The sequence below is a fragment of the Ranitomeya imitator genome, chromosome 1 (assembly GCF_032444005.1).
Source record: "Ranitomeya imitator isolate aRanImi1 chromosome 1, aRanImi1.pri, whole genome shotgun sequence".
Taxonomy (NCBI): Eukaryota; Metazoa; Chordata; class Amphibia; order Anura; family Dendrobatidae; genus Ranitomeya; species Ranitomeya imitator.
The window spans coordinates 157,114,592-157,135,819 of NC_091282.1; the positions used below are offsets into that span (position 1 = coordinate 157,114,592).

Sequence of the window (21,228 nt, forward strand, 5' to 3'; positions counted from 1 at the left end):
ACTTTGTGAAAACCCAAATTTGCATCAGAACTTGCCCACGACTGTAAACCCAATATTCACTGCTTTAGATGAGTGAACTCAGCCTTAGGTCAATTTTATTTGTAAACTCACTAAATATTTTGTGATGAAAATGAGTTATGGAAAAGACTGAGCAGAAAATTGCAGGTGGATGGGGCCGATGGGCTCACAGAGGGCAAAGCCACAGCATGTAGTTATTGGCATTTTACCTGCCCGTGACCAAAGCATGCACTGGGTAATTTGGATCTGACCATCACTGATTAATGCTTCAATGCCAAGTAAATGAAGACATACAATATGGGAAAATAGCACGATTACTGCAGCCAGGAGAGCAATTATACAGTTTGATCTAAGCATTGAAGATGTCAAGGAGGAAACAGAAATGATGTCTACAGAGAAATAATCAATTTTCATTAAATAGAAAGAAACGACCATGAAAAAAAACATTAACTCAATCCCAGGTTCTAAATCTAACCCATTGTCTTAATGTAAGGCTTCTAGTCATAGAGTAACATCTCCTGAGGTGAAATAATATTATATTAGCCACTTTTATACGTTTTAGTGCCCATGTTCTAAAATCTGCCAGGAAAGGTCACATTTTGGCCAACAGATTGTTAATGTTCTGCCAAATGTACAATTAATACACAGTTGATATCATACTTCTTTTTTTTCCAAAACAAATAACCTTTAACCCCTTAGCGACCGCCGATACGCCTTTTAACGGCGGCCGCTAAGGGTACTTAAACCACAGCGCCGTTAATTAACGGCGCTGTGGAAAAAGTCCATAGCGCCCCCCACAGGCCGATTTTCTCCGGGGTCTCGGCTGCCGAGGGTAGCCGAGACCCCAGAGAACATGATTCGGGGGGTTTTTAACCCTCCCCGCATTTGCGATCGCCGGTAATTAACCGTTTACCGGCGATCGCAAAAAAAAAAAAAAAAAAAAAAGCGATCTCTTTTTAATTTCTCTGTCCTCCGATGTGATCGCACATCGGAGGACAGAGAAAAGGGGTCCCAGGTGGCCCCCCAATACTCACCTAGCTCCCCCGATGCTCCTCGTGTCTCCCGGTGGGCGCCGCCATCTTCAAAATGGCGGGCGCATGCGCAGTGCGCCCGCCGGCCGGCACCGGGAGAATCTTTGGGGTCTCGGCTGCCTGGGGTAGCCGAGACCCCAAAGAGCATGATCGGGGGTCGGTTTTAGCGACCCCTGTTTTGCGATCGCCGGTAATTAACTGTTTACCGGCGACCGCAAAAAAAAAAAAAAAAGTAAAGTGTAATTCTCTGTCCTCTGATGTGATCGCACATCAGAGGACAGAGAAATAGGGGGATTCGGGGACCCTAGCATACTCACCTAGGTCCCTGGATCCTCTTGCTGCTCCTCCTGGCCGCCGGCAGAAGAACATGGCGGACGCATGCCCAGTGCGCCCGCCATCTGTCTCCATCTGCCGGCCGGCAGGAGAACAGCGGTTAGGGCTAAAATTAGGGTTAGGGTTAGGGGTAGGGTTAGGGTTAGGGGTAGGGTTAGGGGTAGGGTTAGGGGTAGGGGTAGGGTAGGGGTAGGGTTAGGGTTAGGGCTAGGGTTAGGTTAGGGGTAGGGTTAGGGGTAGGGTTAGGGGTAGGGTTAGGGGTAGGGTTAGGGTAGGGGTAGGGTTAGGGCTAGGGTTAGGTTAGGGGTAGGGTTACGGCTAGGGTTAGGTTAGGGGTAGGGTTAGGTTAGGGTTAGGGGTAGGGTTACGGCTAGGGTTAGGTTAGGGGTAGGGTTAGGTTAGGGGTAGGGTTAGGTTAGGGTTAGGGGTAGGGTTAGGGTTAGGGGTAGGGTTAGGTTAGGGGTAGGGTTAGGTTAGGGGTAGGGGAAGGGTTAGGGTTAGGGTTGGGGCTAAATTTAGGGTTAGGGTTGGGGCTAAATTTAGGGTTAGGGTTGGGGCTAAATTTAGGGTTAGGCTTCTTTCACACTTACGTCGGTACGGGGCCGTCGCAATGCGTCGGCCCGACATACCGACGCACGTTGTGAAAATTGTGCACAACGTGGGCAGCAGCTGTAGTTTTTCAACGCATCCGCTGCCCAATCTATGTCCTGGGGAGGAGGGGGCGGAGTTACGGCCACGCATGCGCGGTCAGAAATGGCGGATGCGACGTACAAAAAAACGTTTAATTGAACGTTTTTTTGTGCCGACGCTCCGCCAAAACACAACTGATCCAGTGCACGACGGACGCGACGTGTGGCCATCCGTCACGATCCGTCGGCAATACTATGGGCAAAAAACGCATCTTGCGGGCACATTTGCAGGATCCGTTTCTTGTCCAAAACGACAGATTGCGACGGAATGCCAAACAACGCAAGTGTGAAAGTAGCCTTAGGGCTAGGGTTAGGGTTGGGGCTAAAGTTAGGGCTAGGGTTGGGGCTAAAGTTAGGGTTAGAGCTGGGATTAGGTTTAGGGTTTGGATTAGGGTTGGTATTAGGGTTAGGGTTGGCATTAGGATTACGCTTGGGATTAGGGTTAGGTTTGGGATTAGGGTTAAGGTTAGGGTTGTGATTAGGGGTGTATTGGGATTAGGGTTAGGTTTGAGGTTAGGGTTGAGATTAGGATTAGGGGTGTGTTGGATTTAGGGTTTTGATTAGGGTTATGGTTAGGGTTGACATTAGGGTTGTTTTGGGGTAAGGGTTGTGATTATGGTTAGGGTTAGTGATTAGGATTATGGATCAGGTTGGGATTAGGGTTAGGGGTTGGAGCTAGAATTGGGGGGTTTCCACTGTTTAGGTACATCAGGGGTCTCCAAACACGACAGCCAATTTTGCGCTCAAAAAGTCAAATGGTGCTCCCTCCCTTCTGAGCTCTGCCGTGCGCCCAAACAGTGGGTTACCCCCACATATGGGGCATCAGCGTACTCGGGATAAATTGGACAACAACTTCTGGGGTCCAATTTCTCTTGTTACCCTTGTGAAAATAAAAACTTGGGGGCTACAAAATCTTTTTTGTGAAAAAAAAAAATATTTTTTATTTTCACGACTCTGCATTCTAAACTTCTGTGAAGCACTTGGGCATTCAAAGTTCTCACCACACATCTAGATAAGTTCCTTGGGGGGTCTAGTTTCCAAAATGGGGTCACTTGTGGGGGGTTACTACAGTTTAGGTATATCAGGGGCTCTGCAATCGCAACATAATGCCCACAGACCATTCTATCAAAGTCTGCATTCCAAAAAGGCGCTCCTTCCCTTCCGAGCTCTGCCGTGCGCCCAAACAGTGGTTTACCCCCACATATGGCACATCAGCGTACTCGGGATAAATTGGACAACAACTATTGCAGTCCAATTTCTCCTGTTACCCTTGTGAAAATAAAAGCTTGGGGGCTACAAAATCTTTTTTGTGAAAAAAAAAATATTTTTTATTTTCACGACTCTGCATTCTAAACTTCTGTGAAGCACTTGGGCATTCAAAGTTCTCACCACACATCTAGATAAGTTCCTTGGGGGTCTAGTTTCCAAAATGGGGTCACTTGTGGAGGGTTTCTACTGGTTAGGTACATCAGGGGCTCTGCAAATGCAACATAATACCCGCAGACCATTCTATCAAAGTCTGCATTCCAAAACGGCGCTCCTTCCTTCCGAGCTCTGCCGTGCGCCCAAACAGTGGTTTACCCCCACATATGGGGTACCAGCATACTCAAGACAAATTGGACAACAACTTTTGGGGTCCAATTTCTCTTGTTACCCTTGTAAAAATAAAAACTTGGGGGCTACAATATCTTTTTTGTGGAAAAAAAAAATATTTTTTATTTTCACGGCTCTGCATTATAAACTTCTGTGAAGCACTTGGGCATTCAAGGTTCTCACCACACATCTAGATAAGTTCCATGGGGGGTCTAGTTTCCAAAATGGGGTCACTTGTGGGGGATTTCTACTGTTTAGGCACATCAGGGGCTCTCCAAACGCGACATGGCGTCCGATCTCAATTCCAGCCAATTCTACATTAAAAAAGTAAAACGGCACTCCTTCTCTTCCAAGCTCTGCGGTGCGCCCTAACAGTGGTTTACCCCCACATATTGGGTATCAGCGTACTCAGGAGAAATTGCACAACAACTTTTGTGGTCTAATTTCTCCTGTTACCCTTGTGAAAATAAAAATTTGTGGGCAAAAAGATCATTTTTGTAGAAAAAATGCGATTTTTTTATTTTCACGGCTCTACGTTATAAACTTCTGTGAAGCACATGGGGGTTCAAAGTGCTCGCCACACATCTGGATAAGTTCCTTAAGGGGTCTAGTTTCCAAAATGGTGTCACTTGTGGGGGGTTTCCACTGTTTAGGCACATCAGGGGCTCTCCAAACGCGACATGGCGTCCAATCTCAATTCCAGCCAATTCTACATTGAAAAAGTAAAACGGCGCTCCTTCACTTCCAAGCTCTGCGGTGCGCCCAAACAGTGGTTTACCCTCACATATGGGGTATCGACGTATTCAGGAGAAATCGCACAACAACTTTTGTGGTCTAATTTCTCCTGTTACCCTTGTGAAAATAAGAATTTGTGGGCAAAAAGATCATTTTTGTGTAAACAAAAGCGATTTTTTTATTTTCACGGCTCTACGTTATAAACTTCTGTGAAGCACTTGGGGGTTCAAAGTGCTCACCACACATCTAGATAAGTTCCTTAAGGGGTCTAGTTTCCAAAATGGTGTCACTTGTGGGGGGTTTCCACTGTTTAGGCACATCAGGGGCTCTCCAAACGCGACATGGCATCCAATCTCAATTCCAGCCAATTCAACATTGAAAAAGTAAAACGGCGCTCCTTCACTTTTAAGTTCTGCGGTGCGCCCTAACAGTGGTTTACCCCCACATATGGGGTATTGGAGTATTCAGGAGAAATTGCATAACAAAATTTATGGTTACATTTCTGTTTTTACACTTGTGAAAATAAAAAAAATGGTTCTGAATTAAGATGTTTGCAAAAAAAAGTTAAATGTTCATTTTTTCCTTCCACATTGTTTCAGTTCCTGTGAAGCACGTAAAGGGTTAATAAACTTCTTGAATGTGGTTTTGAGAACCTTGAGGGGTGTAGTTTTTAGAATGGTGTCACACTTCATTATTTTCTATCATATAGATCCCTCAAAATGACTTCAAATGTGATGTGGTCCCTAAAAAAAAATGGTGTTGTAAAAATGAGAAATTGCTGGTCAACTTTTAACCCTTATAACTCCCTAACAAAAAAAAATTTTGTTTCCAAAATTGTGCTGATGTAAAGTAGACATGTGGGAAATGTTATTTATTAACTATTTTTCGTGACATATCTCTCTGATTTAAGGGCATAAAAATACAAATTTTGAAAATTGCAAAATTTTAAAAATTTTCGCCATATTTCCGTTTTTTTCATAAATAATCACAGGTAATATCGAAGAAATGTTACCACTAACATGAAGTACAATATGTCACGAAAAAACAATCTCAGAATCAGCGGGATCCGTTGAAGCGTTCCAGAGTTATAACCTCATAAAGTGACAGTGGTCAGAATTGCAAAAATTGGCTCGGTCATTAAGTACCAAATTGGCTCTGTCACTAAGGGGTTAATCCTTTAAATTGTTGTTTACCTTTGGAGAGATGTTATTTTTTACTTAATTTCATGCACTTTTGGATAAACAATTACTTCTTCTTTAACCTCTGACAATCCAATGGGAAAGTTTGTAATTCTTTTATCTGTCTCTTTTTTTAAGTCCTTACACCTAATTTATGAGTGCACATACATCAAAGTTAGATGTACAGGACTACAAAAAGTCTGGAAAAGCAAGATAATGCAGAATTTTTAATGAATCTAGAATGCAGATATTATTTTACCTCAAAATACATGCATTTAAGAAAAAGAAAAATCGCCTGACTGTAAGGCATTTTTAGGGTAAGGCATATTTTGGCTTTTTAAAAATAAAAAATTATGCAAGTGCCTATGCCTTCATAAACAATAAAATTAACATGAATAGCGCTGTTTGTGACCCTCACAGTACCTGCAATTCAGCGTGATGCAGGATCTGCTCCTTACTGCCTCCCTCCCTTCTGAAACATTAAGTCGCAGATCAGGAGGCATGGTCTGTTCACTGCTTCTAAAAGAAGCCAGCCCCCTTATAATGTGTCCTTGTCTGAAGTCAAAGATGAGATGGTGTGGCAATGCATTGAAGGCCCCGCCATACCCCCTCATCTCGGCCTGCAGACAAGGAGATATTATTAGCTGGCTGCTACTTAAAGCTGGGAGCAGGCAACACCCACTGATCTGTGATGTAATGTCCCGGAAGGGAAGGTGACCAGTGAGGAGCAGCTCCAGCATCACACTGAATTATAGGTACTGTGGGGGTTACAAACAGCACTATTCATGTTAACATTATTGTTTATGAAGGCATTACCATTAAAATATTTTTATCTTCCCAGAGTTCCGATTTAAAACCTAAAACATTTTTGTTTTCATATTTGCATTTCAAGAACCATAATTTTTTAAAATTGAAATTAGAAGATTGTTTTTGTGGTACGAGTTGCTGGTTGCATCATTTTGGTGTGCATACAGTATACCTTATTAATAGATACTGTATCTATGCATATCTTATTAGCAAAAAAAAAATGCTATTCTGCTGTTTAAATTTTACTATTTCGGCACAAAAAATATACTGCCTGAAAACAATGAAATCTCTTTTTGTGTCTTCATATTCTGAAAGCTATGAGTTTTACATTTTTTTTCACAGAGCTGTATGAGGGTATACTTTTTGCTGTAGGAGCTGTAGTTCTCCTTGGTACATCAATCCACAGAGGGTTTAATTTGAGCTGAAATTCTTGAAATTGTCCGCTCCCTGCAAATTTAACAATCTGCAATTCAATCTATGAGGATTGTCAAAGAAAATAAAGTTCAACACCATTTCATACACTGCTGAAGACTCAGAGAGCAGGCCAGTGACCCCAATAAGGCTTCCCCATAATGCCCTGCAGATATTACATCACATGGTCTAGCTCCGCCAATGATGGGGAAGCAGTGCCAATTTAGGCTTTAACAGCATAGCGATAAAACTAACAGTGCATAGCTAATTTCATGTAGGGTTAGGCTGCAGTCACACTATCAGTATTTGGTCAGTATTTTACAACAGTATTTGTAAGCCAAAACCAGGAGTGGAACAATCAGAGGAAAAGTATAATAGAAACATTTGCACCACTTCTGCATTTATCACTGTTAGGACTGGCGGAACGCACCAAGACAGATGGTATAGATGCGTTCGCAGTCCGGGGTCCACCGTGCAGGTGAAAACCTGCTGCTAGCAATTAGCAGACTATATGGCGGTACACTAGAGTATACACACGTGGGTTAACCTCACCCAGCGTGAAAGAAGCAATCCTGTTAAGGCACAGGACCGCGGTACCGCACCTAAAGCGCGAGCAAGTAGTCAGCGAACTCAACCCCAACTGGGATTAAAGTCCGATTAGACCCTTGCTGGCGCAACACCGCAACTGGGTGTGAAATGAAACAGAAGAGCATGCAGTGCCGCACTGACGAACGCCACTAACCACCCAGGCTTGGGTAAGGAAAGCACAGAGGAAGTGCACGGCGCCGTACTGGCGGTCACAGCAACTGGACGCTATAATGTGTGACTAGTGCTGTAGGATAAGTCGGGCGCTAGGTAGCAGCCATACACCTTCCGCGAACAGTCATACTATAGGGTAGGGGTATCCAAGGACGACTTGCACTCACAACATACACACATTAGCAATTGTTAGACAATACTAGCGCATGGCCGTGCGGTCATGCGCAGTTTATATAGCAGCAGCACAGGAAGTGGCCACAGCACTTTTGCCCTTCTAGGACCTGCCAAGACGACCAATGGAATGTGCTGCAGAGCCTGAGCACATGACCCTCGATCTCCAACGGGAGACCTTACGCTGGGCATGCTCAGTACGTGCAGACAAGGACTTAGTCCCAGAGAAGTCCGCTCGCTGCTGACCAGCACAGACTTTAATAGCAGAGACTGGAGAAGCAGCAGTAACTCTCAGAACAGAGTGAGAATGAGCAAGACGCTGGGACCGACGTCCTTGCTGAGCAGACTCCACTGCGGCTGGACAAGAATGGGAGACCGCAGCGGAGGTGGCTCGAGATTCCCCCTGTGCAGAAGCGGGAACTTGACCCCTAACATTACCCCGACTCCTAGGGCCCCCCCCTCCTTGGGCCTCGCTACGTTCGAAGGCAGCAATGAGCTGCGGAGCCCGAATGTGCTCAGCAGGCTCCCAGGACCTATCCTCAGGGCCGTAACCCTTCCAGTCCACCCAAAAAAATTTTTTGCCACGTACCACCTTGCACCCCAAGATAGCGTTCACCTCGAAATCGTCCGTAGACGAACCCGATGTCCCGGCAGATGACTCAGAAAACCGAGACATGTATACGGGCTTAAGGAGGGACACATGAAAGGTGTCGGTGATACCAAGGCGTGGAGGAAGGGCCAGACGGTAGACCACAGGATTAACCTGTTTGAGGACCTTGAAGGGACCCAAGTAGCGAGGAGCAAATTTAGTGGACTCAACTCGCAGCCTGATGTTACGGGCGGAGAGCCACACCAAGTCGCCAGGAGCAAAGGACGGGGCGGGGCGCCGATGAGCATCGGCGGAGGACCTCATTCTCTCCTTAGAGGCCCGAATGGCATCCTGAGTGCGGTCCCAAATATCCCATGCCTCCACAGCCCAGTCTGCCACCCTGGAGTCTGCGGAAGACACGGGCATAGGCACAGGTACCCGTGGATGCTGACCATAGTTGAGGAGAAATGGGGTTTGTCCAGTGGAGTCGGCTATGGCGTTGTTCAGCGCAAACTCTGCCCATGATAGCAAGGATGCCCAGTCATCCTGCCTGGCTGAAACAAAATGTCGCAGGTATGTGACCAAGGTCTGGTTGGCCCTCTCTACCAACCCATTCGTCTCGGGATGATAAGCGGAAGAGAGATTCAACTCAATACTGAGAAGACAACACAGCTCTCTCCAGAACCGAGACGCAAACTGGGGACCCCGGTCACTGATAATTTTGTCAGGCATACCATGTAGGCGGAAGATGTGCTTAATGAACAACGCAGCCAAGGCCCGTGCAGAAGGTAACCGTGGTAGCGGCACCAAATGCACCATTTTCGAGAAATGATCGGTGATGACCCAAATGATGGTACAGCCGCGAGACTTGGGCAAACCCACGACAAAGTCCATCCCGACCATCTCCCAGGGCCTATCTGCCACCGGCAAGGGATAGAGCAACCCAGCTGGCCTTTGACGCGGAGATTTATTTTTGGCGCAGGAGACACACGCCAGAATATAATCCCTGACATCCCGGACCATATGCGGCCACCAGTACGTCCTCGCCAGTAGCTCAGATGTCCTCTTTGTCCCAAAGTGTCCACCCACTCTGGACGAATGAGCCCAAGAGAGAACCTCCGGTCGCAAATTAATGGGCACAAAAGTCTTGCCCGGAGGCACAGACTCAAGCAAAACCGGTGCTACGGTTCTAAGGCTCTCAGAGGGAACAATAAGCCGAGGCTCCTCTTCCTCCTCTTCAGTTGACATAAGGGAGCGAGAGAGAGCATCAGCACGAATATTCTTCTCCCCGGCGAGAAAATGAAGAGAAAAGTGGAACCGGGAAAAGAACAAGGACCATCTGGCTTGGCGAGAATTTAGCCGCTGGGCTGTCTGTAAGTAGACCAAATTTTTGTGGTCAGTGTAAACCTGGAAGGGAAACTGCGCACCTTCCAGAAGATGTCTCCACTCTGAAAAGGCCAACTTCATTGCTAGCAGCTCCCTATCCCCGATGGAGTAGTTTCTCTCCGCTGGCGAGAAAGTCTTAGAGAAGAAGAAGCATGGATGCTTCTGACCTTGAGCATCCTTCTGGTAGAGGACTGCTCCAGCACCAACGGACGAGGCATCCACCTCCATTAGGAATGGCTTATCCACATCGGGACGATGTAAGATGGGAGCGCTAGCAAAGTGGGACTTAATAGAAGTGAAGGCCTTGGAGACCTCTTCCGACCACAATTTAGGATTCGCTCCTTTCTTGGTGAGGGCTACCAGAGTTGAGAAGTGGGGAATGAACTGGCGGTAATAGTTAATGAACCCCATAAAGCGCTGCACCGCTTTAAGAGAATGGGGCTCTTGCCAGTCCATCACAGCCTGTAGTTTGGCAGGATCCATAGCCAATCCCTGGGCAGAGATGATATAGCCCAGGAACGGCAAAGACTCCTGCTCAAACATACACTTCTCCAACTTAGCGTAAAGAGAGTTTGCCCGTAGGAGGTCGAAGACTCTGCCAACATCTCTCCGGTGGGAGTCAATATCTGGAGAAAAGATGAGAATATCATCCAGATATACTACAACTGAGGTGGAAAGCATATCCCGGAAGATGTCGTTGACAAAGTCTTGAAAAACGGCTGGGGCATTACAGAGCCCGAAGGGCATCACCAGATACTCATAGTGCCCATCTCTGGTGTTAAACGCCGTTTTCCATTCGTCCCCCTCACGGATGCGAATCAGGTTGTAAGCACCCCGCAGATCTAATTTAGTAAATACCCTAGCTCCCCGAAGCCTATCGAAGAGCTCAGATATCAAGGGCAAAGGATACTTGTTCTTAACGGTGATAGCGTTAAGACCCCTGTAGTCTATGCTTGGACGTAGCTCCCCATTCTTCATCTGCACGAAGAAGAACCCTGCCCCAGCAGGTGACACTGACTTCCTGATAAACCCTCTTGCCAGATTCTCTTGAATGTACTGAGACATGGCCTCCGTCTCCGGGAGAGATAATGGATAAACTCGACCCCGGGGAGGCTCCCCACCAGGCAAGAGATCGATAGGACAGTCATAGGGGCGATGGGGCGGAAGGGTCTCCGCCGCCTTCTTGGAGAACACGTCTGCGTAAGACCAATATTGCTTGGGGAGAGAGGATAGATCTGCGGGTACCTCAGTAGTAGCAACCTGAACGCACTCTCGGTGACACCTACCCCCACATGATTCACCCCATCCCAGAATTCTGCCTGAGGACCACTCGATGTGAGGAGAGTGGTACCGTAGCCAAGGTATCCCCAACAGGACCTCATCAATACCCTCAGGAATGACGAGCAGAGAAATAATCTCCTGATGGGATGGCGACAGGGACAGAGTAACAGGGATGGTCTGATGTGTTATCTGTGCGGGGAGTGTCGACCCATTCACCACTCGTACCGTTACTGGTTGAGATAGCATAACCAGGGGTATTGCGTGACGTTGGGCGAAGGCAGAAGACATAAAATTGCCCTCCGCCCCAGAATCCACGCAGAGGTCTACTGAGTGGGAGGATGAGCCAAAGGTAATTGTCCCCTTAAAGGACAATTTGGAGGCAAACGTCGCAGTGTCTAGTGCACCTCCACCTACTACCACTAGACGCTGACGTTTCCTCGACCGCTGATGACATCTGGTGGCAAGATGTCCTGACTGTTGGCAAACATGGCACCCCTGGAGTGCACGAGCGGTCTGGGACTTAGATCCCGCTCGTGACACCACCTTAGGTTCCTGGAACTCAGGAGCCTGGATTGGAGATTCCAAAGGTTTGGCGAAGGTGGGAGCCAGCCGAAACCTCTGTCTACACTGGGCTCGCTCTAACCTCCGCTCGTGAAAACGGAGGTCAATGCGAGTAGATACTGCTATTAACTCCTCCAGTGTGGCGGGAATCTCCTTAGTGGCCAGAGCATCCTTAACGTGGTCAGCCAGCCCCCTCCAAAATATAAGGATAAGGGCTTTATCCGACCACTCCAGCTCAGATGCCAGAGTGCGGAAATGGACGGCAAAAAGGCTGACCAAGGACGAGCCCTGAGTCAGTGCCAACAGTTGGAGCGCCGTGTCATGGGTGACACGAGGTCCTAGAAAGACCTGTTTCAGAGTGCTCAGGAATAACGGAGCACTCTGCACCACATGATCGCCACGCTCCCACAGCGGCGTAGCCCACTGCAACGCCCTGTCCGACAATAAGGAAATTATAAAGCCCACCTTAGCCCGCTCTGTAGGGAAACGAGAGGCCAGAAGCTCGAGATGTATTGAGCACTGACTCACGAAACCCCTACAGGACTTACTGTCACCAGAAAATTTCTCTGGTAGCGGGAGGCGAGATAGCGTCGGTACAGGAGCGGCAGTGGACAAGGTAGCTGCAGCCACACTTGCAGCCTGAACAGCGACAGCAGTAACATCCACAGCTGAGGTTGAACGCTCAAGAGCCGCCAACCTTCCCTCCAGCTGCTGGATGTACCGCTGTAAACGCTGGTCGTCCGCCATTTTACTAGCCAGACCCTGGCGCTAGTATTCTGTTAGGACTGGCGGAACGCACCAAGAACAGTCATACTATAGGGTAGGGGTATCCAAGGACGACTTGCACTCACAACATACACACATTAGCAATTGTTAGACAATACTAGCGCATGGCCGTGCGGTCATGCGCAGTTTATATAGCAGCAGCACAGGAAGTGGCCACAGCACTTTTGCCCTTCTAGGACCTGCCAAGAGGACCAATGGAATGTGCTGCAGAGCCTGAGCACATGACCCTCGATCTCCAACGGGAGACCTTACGCTGGGCATGCTCAGTACGTGCAGACAAGGACTTAGTCCCAGAGAAGTCCGCTCGCTGCTGACCAGCACAGACTTTAATAGCAGAGACTGGAGAAGCAGCAGTAACTCTCAGAACAGAGTGAGAATGAGCAAGACGCTGGGACCGATGTCCTTGCTGAGCAGACTTCACTGCGGCTGGACAAGAATGGGAGACCGCAGCGGAGGTGGCTCGAGATTCCCCCTGTGCAGAAGCGGGAACTCGACCCCTAACAATCACCCACTCCTGGTTTTGGCTTACACATACTGATGTAAAATACTGACCAAATACTGCTAGCGTGACGGCAGCCTTAGGAATAAGGCCTACCTTGGATGGTGTTGTACTACAATTTTTTTTACAAATACAAAATGTAAAAACAAAATTGTAATTGCCTTTTATTTTTTTTGCAGTGTTCACTATACAGTACAATATGCAAGTAAAATCACATCTGTGGGCAAATACAATTCTTTTTATGCTCTTCACAAGAAATAACATGTAAAAGTTCAAGTGTTAAATTAAATGAAAAGTTTATTTTTCAATTTTCTATTCGCAGAGCTAAGTGAGGGCTTATTTTTAGTGTAAATAGCTGTAGTTTTTCTTGGGACTCTTCCAACTTTTAGATTACCTTTTACTTAATTTTTTTGTGAGGTTGGATGAGCAAAAACAGCAAATTTCACTTTCTTAAACTAATACTTGGTTGAAGTACCCTTTGAATTTACAACAGCATTCAGACTTTTTGGGTAGGAATCAGAATGGCGAATCTACAATTAGCAATTTTTGCCCATTCTTCCTAGCAGTAGAGATACAAACCATTGAAATTGCGAGGAAACCTCCTGTGTACAAACCTCTTCAGGTCTATCCACAAATTTTCACTTGGATTCAGGTCTGGGCTGTGGCTGGGCCATTCCAAAACATTGATCTCCTTCTGGGGAAACCATTATTTTGTTGATTTTGAGGTATGCTCAGGGTTGATGTTATACTGAAAAGTGAAATTCCTCTTCATCTTCATCTGTTTAGCTAAAGCCTTAATGATTTTTTGGGGGGGGAAATCTGCCATGATATTTTGAACTGATCATAATTCCCTCAATTTTAACTACAGTCCCAGTTCGTGTTAGAAAATATCAGCCCCAAAACATAAAGCTGTCTTCAACACGCTTCACTTTGGGTATGGTGTTTATTAGGTGATGCACAGTATTGGGTTTGCGCCAAACATACCTTTTAGCAATATTGGTTTCATCAGATAATACAACATTTTCCCACATGCTTTTAGCAGACTTTATGTAGGTTTTGGGCAAAAAAAGATAGCCAGGCTAAAATGATTTTCTTTTGTAAGAAAAGTCTTCCATCTTGCCACCCTATTCCATAAGCGAGACATTTGAAAAATACATGAGACTGTTTTCACATGCAGTACACAATCAGTACTTGCCAAAATTTCCTGTAGCTCCTTTAATAATACTTTACCTCTTGGCAACCTTGCAGACAAATTTTCAGCTTGTATTTTCATCATTGTTTGAGGGACTTCCAGTTTTAGGTAAGGTCACCTTAGTACCAAATTTAACCACTTCATGATGACCATCTTCATAGTGTTTGTGCTCTTATCCTGACTGATAACTTTCAACAGTGAGATCCCTCTGCTGTGTTGTAAGATGTTTACAGACAATGGCTTTTACTGTAAAACGCAACTAAAAATGTCAGGAAAAATCTCCTAGAACAGATAAACTTGATATGGAGTTAAGTAGAATCAAATTACATGATGGCAACTGTGCACTGACTACAATTTAACATGAGTTTCAATGTGATTGGCTAAATCTAAGCACAACTACATCACAAATATAAGATGGTGTTCACACCTATGCAGCCATAATATTTTAGCTTTAATATTTTCATGTTCCCCCTCAAAATAGTTTTAGTTTGTTTCTCAATTGATTTGCACAGATGAGTGACAATAAAAGTGGAAAACACTCTGAAATTCCTCTTGATGATGATGATAGTAAACAAGCCATAACAGTGACAAGCTAATTAAGGTCTGAAACTTTGGTCAAAGTTATCCGAGCACACAAATCTCCAAGGGTGCCCAAACTTTTGCACTAGTCTGTTTTCCTAAAAAATAAATGTAATTAAATGTAAAAAATAAAAATATATATCTATTTTTTTTTTTTTTTTGCCCAAAGTACAAATGAAATGTGTCATCTTAAGTTTTAGAGATCATTTAATTTTCAACTTGCTTAACTGTTCACAATAAAAGTAATTTTGACCAGGGCCGACCAAACTTTTACATGCCACTTGTCAAGGAGCACAGCTAGGGGGTCGCAACTGAGCCACCCACGATGTTCTCTTTGTGTCACGAATAGCTCTCTGCTGTCCATATCGTCCGTAAAATTACGAAATAGAACGACAATTAACGGAGGAGGCTGCGGTTGTTTCCACTAAGGTTGGTTATTGGGGAAACTAACAGTGAGCGTATGGAATATACACCTCTGATTCCCACACATGAGATATGTGGATATACCCCCGTTCCTGCCTGCTACTTGCTGTCACGACTAGTTGTTTTATACAGGCTGACTGGATGCCTGGTTCTGGTAGTGAATGGCTTTTGGGTGTGGTATACAGAACAAAAAGAACAGAACTATTAAATTTAAGATTTAATCCAGAAAGATGTTTATAAAAAAATATACAAATATTAGAATTCCGCTCGCTTTTTCCTAATCTCCAGATTCTGTGGTTTGAATATCTGCAACTGCGGTCATATATCTAGTCCTCTAAATCTCCTGCAGCTCTCACAAGTGACTGTTCTCCCTTTGAGATGATATTGCAACAAGATCCAACTCTGACTCATTTGATCTCGCATCTATATTCCATTTTAACATCTATTAATGACATATGTTCCCTATGGTATGTGAGGGAATGGGAAAGGGAGTTGGACACTCTGAGCAGGACTGGAACAAATCGTTCCTTTGTACCCACAAATTGCCACTGGCTTGCAAAATACAGGAAACCAATTTCAAAATTGTCTCTAGGTGGTATAAATGTCCGCGGGAGTTGCATAGGATATACCCGGTCAAACCAGACCTATGCTGGAGAGGCAACAATAAAGCAGATTCTAGATTTGTGGAAATAAATTCTAGATTTGTGGAAAAAAGTTTTTCAAATCAACATGTCACAGGTGAAGAGACAGAGTGTTCCCCTCGGATTGGTTTACCGTCCATGATCCTGGGTCCATTTTAGACAGTTAAAACGGGGCTACTTAGAAATTGTATCTCTGCACTTAGAACAATTATTCCAAGAAAGTGAAAACTACCAGTGGCACCTAGTGTGCTTGATTGGGCCTGGGAGATGGACTTCATCTGCGTTATGGAAATACTCTCTGCCCACTCAGACACGCTGCTCCGCAAATACACTTGCACATGGCAGGAGTGGATTGTTATGATCAGTGTTGTGAATTCCGCTCTTGGGCTCCCTCCGGTGGTTGTAAGTGGCACTTTTCTGAGTTCTGCTCTTGGGCTCCCTCTTGTGGTTTCAAGTGGTATGGCTGCTCCTTGGAGTTAGCTGTCTTCAGCTGCTTCCACTGATCGTCTTTTCTGCTCGGCTATTTATGCCTGGTTCTGTCCTTCAGCCAGTGCCACTTGTAAATGTTCCTGGTTGGATTCACATCTCTTTGGAGTTCCCTGTTATCCTGACCAGTTCTGCAAAGCTAAGTTTTTGCTTACTCTTTTCTGTTCACAGTTTGTGGACTTATCCATTCAGTGCTTCTATGTTTGTCCAGCGTTATCAGTATGAATTAATTCTGTCTTGCTGGAAGCTCTGGGAAGCAGATTTACCCTCCACACCTTTAGTCAGGTGAGGAGATTTTTAGTAAACTCTGCGTGGATTTTTGTAGTGTTTTATACTGACCGCACAGTATTCCATCCTGTCCTATATATCAAGCTAGACTGGCCTCCTGTGCTCATCCTGGTTTCATTCTGTGTATGTCTTTTCCCTCTCCACTCACAGTCATTATTTGTGGGGGGCTAATCTATCCTTTGATGGAAATACGAAAACTCTCTTGCCTCAGAGTAGACCCCCAAAGGATAGGTAGCCCCCCCCCACAAATAATGACTGTGAGTAGGAGAGGAAAAGACACACGCAGACAGAAAACAGGGATAAGCAAAGGAGGCCACTTCTACCTAGATAGGAAAGGATAGTACAGGATACTATGCGGTCAGCATAAAACACTACAAAATATCCACAGCAGAAAAATACAAAACCTCCACCACTTAACTAAAGATGTGGAGAGTATATCTGCGACTCCAGCGAGACCAACTAGACTGAGAAAAACAACAGGCACAGTCCAGCAGGAACAAAATAGAAACAAGATAAGCACAGGAAATAAACACACAGCAGTGTGTCTAAAAAAATGAAGAAAACACTTATCTTAGCTGAATTGGCAGCAAGCAGGAGGGGACAGGCAGAGGACCAACACTTCCAAAGGAACATTGACTACTGGCAAGGACTAATGAGTCCTGCCCAGCTAAATACCCCAGTCCGAACTGCAATTAGCAGAAACACCTGTCCAAGACTGCTGCTCAGGAATAACTGCATTACCATCAACAACCACCGGAGGGAGCCCAAGAGCAGAATTCACAACAGTGGATTATGTTTCGTGAAACTCCTGAATACTTCAGTCTTTGAACCACTTAAATTATTGATCGGTAGTTCCTACCTGGACTTAGTGGTCCTCAGGCAAGAGTTGGATTTCGATAGGCCCCTTCTTTATTGAATACTAGCCCTACCCCCCATCCACTTCCCTCCCTCCCTTTTTCTTCTTCATCTTTTCTTCTCTTCTTTTCTTTCCTATAACTTCTTTTAGGCTATTTGTTTCTTTGTTCTGTTTTTATTAGATACCTATGGAATTTTGATAGGCATTTATCTGCATTAGCTGGAAAGGCATATTCTCTGAAGAGTTTGCTGTTATGAGACTTGATCACTTTTACTTAAACGCTGCCTTTTTATATTACGAGTCAACAATGCTATTTTGGCATCTTTGCTTTCTATTCGTATCTATAAATATTGATAACTATGTGAATATATATGTCTTTATCCATATTATTGTTATACATGTTACAGTATATCTGTATGTGGCATTTTTCTTGAATAAAAGAGATTTAAAAAAAAAAAATATATATATATACGAAAGATTTTACAAAGGGGACAGAACAATACAGCATATACAATTACATAAAATAAACAGGGTTAACAAAAAAACTTACTGCGCTGATCACAGAGATTATTCAGTTTAGCGAAGGAGAGCACTTTGATTGAAAAAATGTTCAGTGATGGGATTCATGCATATACTGATATGTATCTCTCTACATGAACACAGATCATAATTTGCCATGACATTTTATCAGCACCCACACACCCCTGTTTGATGACCTCACTTAGGCCAGGCTGTGGGAAGTCTTCACCCTTCAGGATTTTATGAAATTCCCAACATTATCAATACCTTAACTCCAGACGATCGCAGAAGTTCAAGATCGCCGGCATATTTTGGGGGGGATTTTACCTTTTCCCAGAGACTAAACATAACAAAGCTATTGTCAGTGATCTGGCTACTATTGATTTGGGGCTTAGGCAGGTGTCAAAGTTATGAAAAAATATGCATATTCTTCCTCGATTAGTCCTGAAGTTGAAAATATGTGTCCCATCACTGTTGGATCTATACAAACATTAATATTCATAATTTTCTGTTGGTGCCCCTGTGTTTCCTTGCAGGTGTAACATTTCCCCTGAAGGGAACAAAAGTTTATTTTCACCTTTAGGATGTATTTCCTGGGAACAAAAGAGACTCTTAGGGTACCGTCACACAGTGGCACTTTGATCGCTAGGACGGCACGATCCGTGACGTTCCAGCGATATCGTTACGATCTCGCTGTGTCTGACACGCTACTGCGATCAGGGACCCCGCTGAGAATCGTACGTCGTAGCAGATCGTCTGAAACTTTATTTCGTCGCTGGATCTCCCGCTGACATCGCTGAATCGGCGTGTGTGACGCCGATTCAGCGATGTCTTCACTGGTAACCAGGGTAAACATCGGGTTACTAAGCGCAGGGCCGCGCTTAGTAACCCGATGTTTACCCTGGTTACCAGCATAAACGTAAAAAAACAAACACTACATACTTACCTTCCGCTGTCTGTCCCCGGCGCTCTGCTTCTCTGCACTCCTCCTGCATCCTGTGTCAGCGCCGGCCAGCCAGAAAGCACAGCAGTGACGTCACCGCTCTGCTTTCCGGCTCACCGGCGCTGACAGTGCAGAGGAAAGCAGAGCGCCGGAGGACAGACACGGAATGTAAGTATGTAATGTTTGTTTTTTTTACGTTTACGCTGGTAACCAGGGTAAACATCGGGTTACTAAGTGCGGCCCTGCGCTTAGTAACCCGATGTTTACCCTGGTTACCAGGGGACTTCGGGATCGTTGGTCGCTGGAGAGCGGTCTGTGTGACAGCTCTCCAGCGACCACACAGCGATGATGCAGCGATCGACATCGTTGTCGTATCGCTGCAGTGTCGTTTCAGTGTGACGGTACCCTTACACTTCTCTATCTATGCATGAATATGTGTCTCTTTTGTTATCTGCATGTAATCTACACATAATTTACTATGTCAACTGGACAATTCTATTTCAATGCATCTTTGATTGCAAGCTCTTGTCCTACTGCAAAAGAGAGAGGAGGTGGAGGGGGTAATGCCTCCTCACTAGTGTGGCTTTATGGATCTCAATATTTTCTATGACACCACTGTATATGAAATTCATTTGGGCTGGATGAAAAATTTTACTGTATTGGATAAAGGACAATAAAAATCGCAAAGATTTCAACGATCATGGCCATATTTGCAGTGATTAGGCTAACTCTAGATGGATGTGATATTTCAGGGGAGACCTATGGTAAGATGAGAAAAGATAAGTGCGCAGTCCTTAAAAGGCTTCTCCATAGCTTCTGCTTTGAAAGATGAGTGGTGCTGGTGATGTTACTTAGACATGTCACGAAGGCTGCCAACACAAAACACAATCGAACGGTTGGCAGACATGATGCTCCTGTCCTATTCGTTAGTGCAAACCATGGTCACATCTTGGCATGCATCTATCAATGCAACAGTGCCACTCATCTGATGCAGAGGAGAGCAGATTAGGCTTATGCCTTTTATATTGAAATCATGACTTGTCTGCTTATATTGTAAATATGCATAAAGTTCTTAAAAACATTAACTATAAGCACAGTGACAGGCAGTAATATACATTATCATGGATAGTATCTGGCTAGGATGGTTGGTATAGCATGGCCTTAGTGCGTTTCCAATGCAAATTCAGAAATGCCTATTTGTTGTTAAGTGTTAAGTGACTGCAGATAAAACTGGGTAAAGACTAAAGTGCTCATGATGCAGACCAAGGAAAAAGTGCAAAGTCATTAGAGTCATTTAGAGAAGAATGAAAATGGCATTAATGGCTTTCTGTTTTACATTTTGTTAATTTGGCTCTCATATCAGGTTTTCTCGTAAAACACAATCAGCAGTAACACAAAGATTCAGAGAACTGACTGTACAGTACCTCCTCGATCGCGCGCTGCTAGATTGCTGCCTCGTTTTAATGTAACGTCCAACTGGTACATTCCGGGATTAGGGAGTGGAAGATCGGCATTTCCTGCACTGTTTTTCTGCAAAAAAAGGGAAAAATACATTAAGTTTAAATTTACATGGTGACAAAATTGTGATAAACTACAGATTGAGCAGATTTACTGTGGTGAAATAAGGTATAAAGATTATAAAGTAAATGTGAAGATCTGTAGATGCAGCAAATTACAGCGGAGGAGAAATCAGATAAGCAGATTGTAACTGGTACATTTCTGGATCTTCTGTAAAACAGCTTTACCACATATCCTAAAATATCATAGTAGAATTTTTGGTGACATAGTACAAAGATTATAATACCCTCCCACCAAATCACTGTACTCATGCACATGACGCATAATGTAGAGCGGCACTTGGTGTCCCTACAGTTCTGTATTATTTGTGCTGCACCATATACTACCCCAGAAGCTATATATCTGCTGCAGAATACCTCTGTCATGAAATGAAGGATGCAGTCATTTTTATTTTACATATTGATAAGTTTCCTATTGTCTCCATATTAAATCAAAGACATATGGACGTACAGAATGAAACCATGGTATTGAGTGGTGCAAACTTGTGATCCGTCATGGTACATATGCATGAGGCATTATGCTAATCCAAGGTAAAAGGACTTTTCATCAAATTTTTCAGGTTGAACTGGATATACAATCTAATAGTGGCTGCAGAGCGGAATAAAATGGTTTTGATTTTTTTTTTATTTCACTTATCCTTTGAGGACGGGAGATATTAGCAATCAAATGTTTGGCACCTAATAAGTTAACTTTAGTTCAAGCGGATGTTATTAGATAATTTTCATTGAGGGCGTGTACTGCTGCCTCCTATATGACGCTGACCTATAAAGGAAGAAGCAAAATAGAAGTGCAGAAGGTCCTGTGTCCACAGGTCCTGACAGTTTGAGTGTGCAGCCTAAATAAGTACTGAAGATACACTGCGCAGCAAAGAAGTGTGGAAATATTAACTGTAGTTT

At 44.6% G+C, this 21,228-nt stretch overlaps 1 protein-coding gene across 3 annotated transcripts in view; it reads right to left on the bottom strand.

Annotated features, from left to right (window-relative positions):
• MCTP1 (multiple C2 and transmembrane domain containing 1) overlaps window positions 1-21,228 on the bottom strand; it is a 1,531,547-nt gene that overhangs the window by 1,134,320 nt on the left and 375,999 nt on the right. For all 3 annotated transcript variants that reach the window (XM_069751887.1, XM_069751881.1, XM_069751897.1), the window contains exon 2: window positions 20,179-20,284. In XM_069751887.1, coding sequence (XP_069607988.1) covers window positions 20,179-20,284 — 106 coding nt within the window. The remainder of the gene's footprint in view (window positions 1-20,178; window positions 20,285-21,228) is intronic.